At 46.8% G+C, this 11,779-nt stretch overlaps 1 protein-coding gene across 5 annotated transcripts in view; it reads left to right on the top strand.

Annotated features, from left to right (window-relative positions):
* Positions 1–490: 490 nt before the first annotated feature.
* sbf2 (SET binding factor 2) overlaps positions 491–11,779 on the top strand; it is a 196,919-nt gene continuing 185,630 nt past the window's right edge. For 3 of the 5 annotated variants that reach the window (XM_031899700.1, XM_031899699.1, XM_031899697.1), the window contains exon 1: positions 491–662. In XM_031899700.1, coding sequence (XP_031755560.1) covers positions 608–662 — 55 coding nt within the window. In that variant the 5' untranslated portion in view covers positions 491–607. 5 annotated transcript variants of the gene reach the window in all.

The raw sequence follows: 11,779 nt of genomic DNA, 5'->3' as shown, positions 1-11,779 counted from the left end.
ACCCAGTACCCTCGGTGGGAATCAGTGCCCCTCATACCCCCTGACAGTGCCAGCACCCTCAGCCCTGGGGGGAATCAGTGCCCCTGTAATACCCCCTGACAGTGCCAGCACCCAGTACCCTCAGCCCTGGGGGGAATCAGTGTCCCTGTAATACCCCCTGACAGTGCCAGCACCCAGTACCCTCGGTGGGAATCAGTGCCCCTCATACCCCCTGACAGTGCCAGCACCCTCAGCCCTGGGGGGAATCAGTGCCCCTGTAATACCCCCTGACAGTGCCAGCACCCTCAGCCCTGGGGGGAATCAGTGCCCCTCATACCCCCTGACAGTGCCAGCACCCTCAGCCCTGGGGGGAATCAGTGCCCCTCATACCCCCTGACAGTGCCAGCACCCTCAGCCCTGGGGGGAATCAGTGCCCCTCATACCCCCTGACAGTGCCAGCACAGAGCACACTAAGCCTTGAAGGAAGAGAAAGCTCGGCCCCGCCCCCTCCTGGGAATCTCCCCAGTGCGCCTGCGCGCCGCTCAGCTTTCCCTGCGCCCAAACATGGCCGAGCTGCTGCGGCCAAGATGCTGAGGTTTTCCGCTGGAAGGGAGGAAAGAGCGCAGCCATGGCTAGGCTGGCCGACTACTTCATTGTGGTGGGTTACGACCATGAAAAGACTGGTAAGTGCGATGGCGCCCTGCGGGCGAAACACTGGGAATATTGCCCTGGGCACTGGGGTAGGAGGGGGATGCTGGCAGCCTGGACACCCCTACACTTCTGCACATGCAAACACCCCCCCGTACCCAGTGCATGGCGTGGCACATACCATGTTATACAAATAGGGGTGCGGGGGATGGGGTGCATGGCCTACTGCCTGTGTCCCCCCCCCCCCCTGTGCCCCAGTGTTTAGCAAGTTGGGATTGTGTCCCTCCACCCCTCATGTCACATCCTGAGTGACGCACAGGGGGATGTCCTCTCCCAGCACAACACTGGGCCAAGCCTTCTGCTGTGTATCTGTGTGGGGGGATGCAGCCTGGCATTGCCCCCAACATTCACCCCTGCCTGCCGCAGGGAAAGGGTTAATTGGGCTACACTCCCAGGGAAGCAAAGGGTTAATTGGGCTACACTCCCAGGGAAGCAAAGGGTTAATTGGGCTACACTCCCAGGGAAGCAAGGGGTTAATTTTGCTACACTCTCAGGGAAGCAAAGGGTTAATTTTGCTACACTCCCAGGGAAGCAAGGGGTTTCCCACTCTGCACCCCAATATTAAGGAAGGGTCGCTCAGTCTGCACCCCCACATGAGGGAAGTGTTACCCACAATGCTCTTCTAACATAGGGAAGGGTGGTCTCCCCTCAGAACAGCTATTGGAGGGGAAAGGTTGGCCGCTCTGCACCCCCACTGGAGGGAAAGGTTGGCCACTCCGCACCCCCACTGGAGGGGAAAGGTTGGCCGCTCTGCACCCCCACTGGAGGGAAAGGTTGGCCGCTCCGCACCCCCACTGGAGGGAAAGGTTGGCCGCTCTGCACCCCCACTGGAGGGAAAGGTTGGCCGCTCCGCACCCCCACTGGAGGGAAAGCTTGGCCACTCCGCACCCCCTCTGGAGGGAAAGCTTGGCCACTCCGCACCCCCACTGTAGGGGAAAGTTTGGCCACTCCGCACCCCCACTGGAGGGAAAGCTTGGCCACTCCGCACCCCCACTGTAGGGGAAAGTTTGGCCACTCCGCACCCCCACTGGAGGGAAAGCTTGGCCACTCCGCACCCCCACTGTAGGGGAAAGTTTGGCCACTCCGCACCCCCACTATAGGGGAAAGTTTGGCCACTCCGCACCCCCACTGGAAGGAAAGCTTGGCCACTCCGCACCCCCACTGGAGGGAAAGCTTGGCCACTCTGCACCCCCACTGTAGGGGAAAGTTTGGCCACTCCGCACCCCCACTGGAGGGAAAGTTTGGCCACTCCGCACCCCCACTGTAGGGGAAAGTTTGGCCACTCAGCACCCCCACTGGAGGGAAAGCTTGGCCACTCTGCACCCTCACTGGAGGGAAAGCTTGGCCACTCCGCACCCTCACTGGAGGGAAAGCTTGGCCACTCCGCACCCCCACTGGAGGGAAAGCTTGGCCACTCCGCACCCCCACTGTAGGGGAAAGGTTGGCCACTCTGCACCCACACTGTAGGGGAAAGGTTGGCCACTCTGCACCCCTTGCTGGCAGCTGCCCTGTATAGGAAGCCACCATTTCTGCGCACCTGCCTGCAGGCCCAGGGTTATTATCTTTGAAAGAAAATGTGTAATAATTGCACATTGTGCAAAGACACCTGTATAACCTGTTCCTACTGTGTTTTGGTTGTGGAGAAAGAGAGGTGTGTGTCAGGAAAGGATGCTCAGTGATGCCTGCGGCTGCCAGTGGCTTATGGGAGTTGTAGTTCAGTAACAGCTGGAAAGAAGCAGAGAGGTGAATATGTTCTGGTATCCGTCCCAGTTTGGCAAGAAGATGCTCTGGGGCAGTACCGGGCCTATGTACTGTGTATATGCAATAACCTTACACAGGAAACCGAAACAGAAAAAGGGAACACATTCCGCTCAAGTGCAGATAATCTATTTATTCCTAGGGCTCAGCTTCCAATGTATTCTTCTTTTAGGAACAGAATAATCTGCACAGAACATTCCTTCCCTGCCAGATTGCATGGCTTCATTTGCGTAGGGGGCAGCCATATTGCTCTGCCAGCTGAAGAAACCTCCGCAGGCTGTAACGGAACAGCCACCGTGCTGCTGCCATGTACATGGGGCTTTGTAGTTTCCATTGAAAGAGTGTAGGCCTCGAGCTATAATGTGGGTTCTGCTCATTTGCAGAGAAGGAACATCTCGTGCAGATCGTACCAACGCTTTAACTTTACAACCCCTGAAAACGAGCAATGAATGGAAGCTTCCTTTTAATTGGGCAGTGCTTTACTTCCCCTTTAAATTCCCTCACCCTGATTATTGGCCGTATCTTTGTGTTGGATCAGCTGGTCGGATCCCACTTCTGGATCAGAGAGAGAAATAATCTGGGAACAAAGCTGCCCATTATATCATATAATATATAATTATATTTCCGCTCGTTATGTTTGTCAGACAGGGAGTGGAAGTTGCCTGTGGGGCCTAAAGGGGTTGTTTACCTTTAAATTAACTTTGAGTATTATGTATGAGTAATATTGTGAGAAAGTTTGCAATTGGTCTTCATTTTTTTTTATTATTTGTGGTTTTTGAGCATCTTATTTAGCAGCTTTCCAGCAATCTGGTTGTCAGGGCCCACATTTTCCAAGCAACCATGCATTGATTTCAATGAAAGACTGGAATACAAATTGGTCTTCATTATTTATTTTTTATATTCTTTTAATTATTTGCCGTGTTCTTCTGATTCTATTTAGGTTTCCAATGAAGAGGGTCGCTGACCCCAGCAGCCAAAAAACTATTGCTCTGTGAGGCTACAATTTTATTGTTATTGTTACTTTTTATTACTTATTTTTCTATTCAGCTCCTCTCCTATTCATATTCCCGTCTCTCATTCGAACCACTCCCTGGTTGCTAAGGTCATTTGAACCCTAGCAACTAGATAACTGCTGGAGTTCCAGACTGGCAAGTTCCGGAACAAAAAGTGAAATACATTTATGGACTTACTGGCAAACTTGGAGCTTTCTAAACCCGTCGTGTGGTGCCGTAGCTTTGGGCTGATCCATTGCCGCAGTATAGTAAGTATAGTATGGCAACTCCCGCTCAGTGCTGCTTTCTGCATACCCAAAATAGACCTTAGCGCAACACCTTGCGAGGCATTAGTCTTGATGCGTGTTGCTTCTCTCCATCATTTACGCCCACATCCGAGCATCTCGCTGCTTCACGTGGAAGTGTCGGGCAAGGTGGTGTATGATGTTGCCATGGAGATGTGTCGGGGAAACGTCGTCGGCCCATAATTAGCAGAAATACCTAAGTAATACGTTCTGTTCCGGCAGCAGCCAGGTTGAAGGCTCGTTTAGCTGCCAGTTTTGTGAGTAAATATGGTATGTGAATATCCACTGGGCTGCGCTCGCCACTTTGGGCGCGTGAAAGCGGCTCTAAACAGAAACAATTCGATACATTAGTGTCGGAAATACTAGCAACGAATGTATCCAATTGTAACTTCTATATAACTACTTCCACTGTTGCTGGGGACCTGTTAGCCTAGCAACCACTCAGTGCTTTGAATGGCAGACTGGCCGAATCCCAAAATAGTGGATTTGGTGCATCCCTAGTAATAATATAAAGACTGGCTTGAGTTAAAGTACAGGTATGGGATCCCTTATCCAGAAACCTGTTATCCAGAAATTATCCGAATTATGGAAAGGCTGTCTCCCATAGACTCCATTATAAGCAAATAATTTTCATTATTAAAGATGATTTCCTTTTTCTCTGTAATAATAAAACAGTACCTGTACTTGATCCCAACTAAGATATAATTACCCCTTATTGGGGGCAGAACAGCCCTATTGGGTTTATTTAATGGTTAAATGATTGCCTTTTCTCTGTAATAATAAAACAGTACCTGTACTTGATCCCAACTAAGATATAATTACCCCTTATTGGGGGCAGAACAGCCCTATTGGGTTTATTTCATGGTTAAATGATTGCCTTTTCTCTGTAATAATAAAACAGTACCTGTACTTGATCCCAACTAAGATATAATTACCCCTTATTGGGGGCAGAACAGCCCTATTGGGTTTATTTCATGGTTAAATGATTCCCTTTTCTCTGTAATAATAAAACAGTACCTGTACTTGATCCCATACAGACCTCTTGAACCTAAAAATACATGGAAAGTGAGACTTTGAAGTTGCTGCCTGGTTGCTAGGGTGTTTGCATTTTCAACTGCCATCTGGTTGCTAGGGCTTGAGTTCTGAAGAACATAAATACTTATATATAGGAATAGAGAGATGTAGATATATATTTGGGCAGCGATAGATGTATATAATTCATAGTATATTGGGATGAAGGGTGTTTATAATCATTCTGTGTGTGTATATTTCTCTGTGGTTTATACACGTGAGGGGAAGTATAAGCAAATGTATAAGCTGCGGAGTCGGAACTGAACGGCATCTTTATTGTATGGGGAAGTTGTTGATTGTAGCAAAACAACTCACAATATTTTGATCCATGAAGTTTGAAAAAAATATGTTTCTTTTGTTTGTCGGATCCGGCTTTAGAGCTCAACATCGATTGGTGCTTTGGATTTGAGCACTAGGAATAGAGAGGGCCTTTGTGGGCCATTATTTAAAGGTCAGATATCCTACACCCCATCAGCAGGGTGTGTGTGCAGTTTGTTTTGTCTGCAGCATAGCTTATTCTTTGTGTAGAACACTCCTTCTCTGTATATTTGTATTTATACATATGGGTAGGAGGTGCCATAGTGTTTCCCTTAGACAGTACAGTATGGGGGTACAGCTTATTGTGTGCCCAGAACATTCCTTCTCTGTATATTTGTATTTATACATATGGGTAGGAGATGCCATAGTGTTTCCCTTAGACAGTACAGTATGGGGGTACAGCTTATTGTGTGCCCAGAACATTCCTTCTCTGTATATTTGTATTTATACATATGGGTAGGAGGTGCCATAGTGTTTCCCTTAGACAGTACAGTATGAGGGTACAGCTTATTGTGTGCCCAGAACATTCCTTCTCTGTATATTTGTATTTATACATATGGGTAGGGGGTGCCATAGTGTTTCCCTTAGACAGTACAGTATGGGGGTACAGCTTATTGTGTGCCCAGAACATTCCTTCTCTGTATATTTGTATTTATACATATGGGTAGGGGGTACCATAGTGTTTCCCTTAGACAGTACAGTATGGGGGTACAGCTTATTGTGTGCCCAGAACATTCCTTCTCTGTATATTAGTATTTATACATATGGGTAGGAGGTGCCATAGTGTTTCCCTTAGACAGTACAGTATGGGGGTACAGCTTATTGTGTGCCCAGAACATTCCTTCTCTGTATATTTGTATTTATACATATGGGTAGGGGGTGCCATAGTGTTTCCCTTAGACAGTACAGTATGGGGGTACAGCTTATTGTGTGCCTAGAACATTCCTTCTCTGTATATTTGTATTTATACATATGGGTAGGAGGTGCCATAGTGTTTCCCTTAGACAGTACAGTATGGGGGTACAGCTTATTGTGTGCCCAGAACATTCCTTCTCTGTATATTTGTATTTATACATATGGGTAGGAGGTGCCATAGTGTTTTTTCCCTTAGACCATAGACCTTGCACAGTCACTGTAGCTACTCTATGTACGTGATTCCAGGCAAGCCTTTCCAATTATAATTGTGCGGAGTCTCCCAATCCCGGCCCATCGGGGCAGCAGGGAAGAGGGAGAGCTCACAGAGGTCGGAGGATGACGTCTCGGCTGCCCAGTCAGGCTTTACAGTACGAGGGAAAGGGATTGAGTTACAAACCAATATCATGTGAATGAGTATAGGACGTGCGCTCCGAGCTCAGTGTATGATCAGCTCTGGGGCTCGTGGGTTCTATAATAAGCAAAGGCTCCGCAACCCCCCAGATAATGATATTATCCTGTTATAGAGCAATGAAGAGTGAGGGCAGAGCAGCATTGTGCGGTTGGGGAGTAAAGATGGTTTATAGGAATTTGAACTTAAAGTATGTTATAGAATGTCTAATTCCAAGCAACTTTGCAATTGGTCTCCATTATTTATTTATTTTTTTTGCCAGTATCCTCTACATCTTTCTACCTTTTAAAGGGGATGTTCACCTTTTGAGTTAACTTTTAGTATAATGTAGAGAGTAATATTCCTAGACAATTTGCAATTGGTCTTTATTTTTTATTACATTTTCAGTTCAGGAGCGCTCCAGTTTGGAGTTTTAGCGGTTATTTGGTTGCTAGGGTTAAGTTACCTTAGCAACCGGGGAGTGGTTTGGATGAGAAACTGGTATATGAATAGGAGAGGGACTGAATAGAAAAGAAAGTTACAAAAAGTAACAATAACAATAAAACTGGAGCCTCACAGAGCAATAGTTTCTGGCTGCCGGGGTCAGTGACCCCCTTTTTAAGTACTACAGAGAGTTGCAAAAAGAAGGTAAATAATTCAAAAACTATATAAAATAAATAATTAAGACCAATTGAATATTTGCTTAGAATTCTATAACATACTTAAAGCTAGCTTAAAGGTAAACTTCCCCTTTAAATAGGGGGTCACTGACCATGGCAGCCAAAGAACTATTGCTCATTGAGGCTACAATCTTATTATTAGTGCTACTTTTTATTCCTTGTACTCCTATTTATATAGTTCCATTGCTTATTTAAACCACTGCCTGGTTGCTAAGGTAGGGCACAAGGCCCTAGCAACCAGATACCTGCTGAAATAGAAAAGAGGGGCGCCATCCTCACCCCCATCTTTGCCGACGGATTTACCCACAAGTATCAGAATAGAGGGAATCTCAGGTACAGGTATGGAACCTGTTATCCAGAATGCTTGGAACCTGGGGTTTTCCGGATAAGGGGGCTTTCCGTAATTCGGATCTCCTACCTTAAGTCTACTGAAAAAATTATTTAAACAGTAGTTAAACCCAATAGGATTGTTTTGCCCCCAATAAGGGGTAATTATATCTTAGTTGGGATCAAGTACAGGTACTGTTTTATTATTACAGAGAAAAGGGAATCATTTAACCATTAAATAAACCCAATAGGGCTGTTCTGCCCCCAATAAGGGGTAATTATATCTTAGTTGGGATCAAGTACAGGTACTGTTTTATTATTACAGAGAAAAGGGAATCATTTAACCATGAAATAAACCCAATAGGACTGTTCTGCCCCCAATAAGGGGTAATTATATCTTAGTTGGGATCAAGTACAGGTACTGTTTTATTATTACAGAGAAAAGGGAATCATTTAACCATTAAATAAACCCAATAGGACTGTTCTGCCCCAATAAGGGGTAATTATATCTTAGTTGGGATCAAGTACAGGTACTGTCCTGGGAAAAGGGAAATAATTTTCCAAAATATGAATTAATTGATTAAAATGGAGTCTATGGGAGATGACCTTTCATAATTCGGAACTTTCTGGATAATGTGTTTCAGATAAAGTGGTCTGATACCTGTATATTGGCAGCTAAAGTCCACTCCCCTAAAGCTTCCACCCTAGGCGCCGGCTCCTGGGTACTCATCCAAACCACTCCGTGGTTGCTTAGGTATCTTAGACCCTCACAACCAAATAGCTGCTGAAACTCCAAACTGGAGAGCTCCTGAACTGAAAAAAAAAACTATAAATAATAAAAGATTTATTATTATTATTAGCATTTATTTTTAAAGCACCAACATATTCTGCAGCGCTGCGGAATGAAAAGATGAAGACCAATTGCAAATTGTTTTAGAATACTACTGTTGACATCATACTATAAGTTAATTCAAAGGTGAGCAACCCCCTTAATGAGCCGGCTTCTGCTACAAAGTTTTGGGAGTCGGAGAATATGGGGAATAACTGGCAGAGAATTGCAGCTTTGGGTTTGTGAGTATATTTGGCTTTTTAGCCCAATGAGAGGAGGGAATGGGGTTTGCGTGGCTGGTTGGATTGTCCCTCGGCCTGCGGTGCCTCTGGGATTTCGGTGCCTCGTTTGCATGATTAAAACCTTCCCTTTCCCATGTTCTGCGGCTCGGCCTGACGGAAGGCAGATGGGCTCGTAGCAAGTGGACAGATGTTTGCAGATATGACACGGGGACATGGGAAAGGGCTTTCAACTTGACTTAATGACTTCTGAAGGGATGAGGCACCGGCGCGCGGGGGGGGGGGGCGACCACTTCTCCCACAGCTGTTGGTAATCCCTGCGCTGTCACCCGTAACCCGTGAGCGCCAAACGCTTCAGCCTGTGCCGGCACCTTCCCTAATCTGCTTAGCGGTGTCTGATAAACACGGCTTTCTCCTCAGTGTCTAATCTGTATAAAGAACCTTTAATCACTGTTAAAGGGATAACGTCTTTACAACAGTTCCCTTGTTAGCTGGGTCCTCTTTAAATGTATGCACTTAGATAGCTAGAATCTCAGCCATAAAGCAGGGCAGGACTGCTGCTTGCAATGGGGGGGGGGGATCAGATAGGATCTGTGCCACTGTGACAGAATGCTCTGTTATACAGATAGCTAGAATCTCAGCCATAAAGCAGGGCAGGACTGCTGCTTACAATGGGGGGATCAGATAGGATCTGTGCCACTGTGACAGAATGCTCTGTTATACAGATAGCTAGAATCTCAGCCATAAAGCAGGACAGGACTGCTGCTTACAATGGGGGGATCAGATAGGATCTGTGCCCCTGTGACAGAATGCTCTGTTATACAGATAGCTAGAATCTCAGCCATAAAGCAGGGCAGGACTGCTGCTTACAATGGGGGGATCAGATAGGATCTGTGCCACTGTGACAGAATGCTCTGTTATACAGATAGCTAGAATCTCAGCCATAAAGCAGGGCAGGACTGCTGCTTACAATGGGGGGGGGGATCAGATAGGATCTGTGCCACTGTGACAGAATGCTCTGTTATACAGATAGCTAGAATCTCAGCCATAAAGCAGGGCAGGACTGCTGCTTACAATGGGGGGGATCAGATAGGATCTGTGCCACTGTGACAGAATGCTCTGTTATACAGATAGCTAGAATCTCAGCCATAAAGCAGGGCAGGACTGCTGCTTACAATGGGGGGATCAGATAGGATCTGTGCCACTGTGACAGAATGCTCTGTTATACAGATAGCTAGAATCTCAGCCATAAAGCAGGGCAGGACTGCTGCTTACAATGGGGGGATCAGATAGGATCTGTGCCACTGTGACAGAATGCTCTGTTATACAGATAGCTAGAATCTCAGCCATAAAGCAGGGCAGGACTGCTGCTTACAATGGGGGGATCAGATAGGATCTGTGCCACTGTGACAGAATGCTCTGTTATACAGATAGCTAGAATCTCAGCCATAAAGCAGGGCAGGACTGCTGCTTACAATGGGGGGATCAGATAGGATCTGTGCCACTGTGACAGAATGCTCTGTTATACAGATAGCTAGAATCTCAGCCATAAAGCAGGGCAGGACTGCTGCTTACAATGGGGGGATCAGATAGGATCTGTGCCACTGTGACAGAATGCTCTGTTATACAGATAGCTAGAATCTCAGCCATAAAGCAGGGCAGGACTGCTGCTTACAATGGGGGGGATCGGATAGGATCTGTGCCACTAATTCACGCCTGTAATTGTATATGTGGGAGACAGTTACCCTAAAAGCGGAGTGGCCAAACCCACAGAACACGTTGCTTTATGTAACCCGGAACACTTACGTAACCCAAAACTAATGAAGCCTGTAAATTAAATTGGATTGTTGAAGAAAAAAGAACCCAAGAGAACATGCTAATTGGGAAGCATTTTTCTTGCTATAAAACAGGCAACGGTTTAGGGCAGCCGTAAGCCTGAGTGGCATTTATACCACAATAAACAATGGAAGAGTCAGACCCATTCGCTCGCTGCCCACAGAATTCCCAGAAAATCCTTGTGGTTAAAATATGATTTTTCTCAGCCTGTGATTAGGGGAAAAGTGATTCAATATGATGCATTATATAATAGGGCAGTAAAGTGAGTCATTTGGGCATAATGTAGCCTTTAGGGCACTCTGCATGGCAGCCACAGCGACTTGGGTTGGGATAACGACACCGAATCTTCCTGGGCAGCAGCGCCGAGTCCATCGAGGATTTCCTTTGGGAAACATTTCCGGAGCGGACAGGAATACTTTCCCTTCCTCTGTAATCAGCCTCACAGAGCTTCTCTCCTTTACGTATATGGCCTACGCTACAGGTTTCTGTGAGCACAGGGCTGGCCTTAAAAACTATGGGGCCCAATTGGGACCATTTCGGTGGGGCCCCCTATACAAGGTGCTTTCAGCTGGTACTGGGGGGGGGGGATGCACCAAATCCAGGTATCAGTATGAATTCAGTGGCCAATTTGTGTTTAATGTCCCAGAACACACAGCAGTGGGCAATCGTTGGGGACGGGGCCCTATTGGGTTCAATTGATCCAATTGGCCTAAGGCCGGCCCTGTGTGAGGAGCTGCCCCTGCCCCCTGCAGCCATAACCTACAGTGGTACAGCCCATATATCCCAAGTTCTGGAGGGTTGACATTGGCTTAGCAACCAGGGAGTGGTTTTAATGAGAGACTGAAAAATTAATAGAAGAGACGCTAAATACAAAAATAACTAATGAAAAGTAACAATAACAATGAAATTGTAGCCTCCTGCTCGTACTTTCTATAGAACTGTTAATGCTGCCCATAAGCTCCCTGCAGGGAAAGCAGCCAGAGCTAAAGCTATTTTCATGGGAGAGCTGTCAGCACATCTGCTTTACTGCACCGTGGTGCTGATCCATGAAGAGCCATGCTTAGCCCGTCTATTGTGGCACCCATGTGTCAGTCTCCCATACCTGTTGGCACCTCGGAGCTTGTTCTTGGCACAGAGACAGTAACAGAGTATAACAGTGTATTGTGTGTGTTGGGACTGACCTTGGGTCTGCTATGGGGGCTCCCTGACAGGGATTAAAGGGCTGTTTTACCTCCAGTTATCTTCCCTTTATTTGTCAGAATTGACTGATGCCATTCAGGGAGTTAGTTAGTTAGGGGGGGATTTGGGGTGAGTGCTTATTTGTGCCCTGGGTACCCCTGGAACTATAGCGGGGTGACTGTTACCCCAATGTTTCTATATATCTGTAACCTTGTTATGGGCTAAGGGGGCCCAGCCTGAAGGCCAGTTAGGGGG

Source organism: Xenopus tropicalis, chromosome 4 (genome assembly GCF_000004195.4).
Source record: "Xenopus tropicalis strain Nigerian chromosome 4, UCB_Xtro_10.0, whole genome shotgun sequence".
NCBI lineage: Eukaryota > Metazoa > Chordata > Amphibia > Anura > Pipidae > Xenopus > Xenopus tropicalis.
This window is presented reverse-complemented; position numbering and strand designations above follow the sequence as displayed.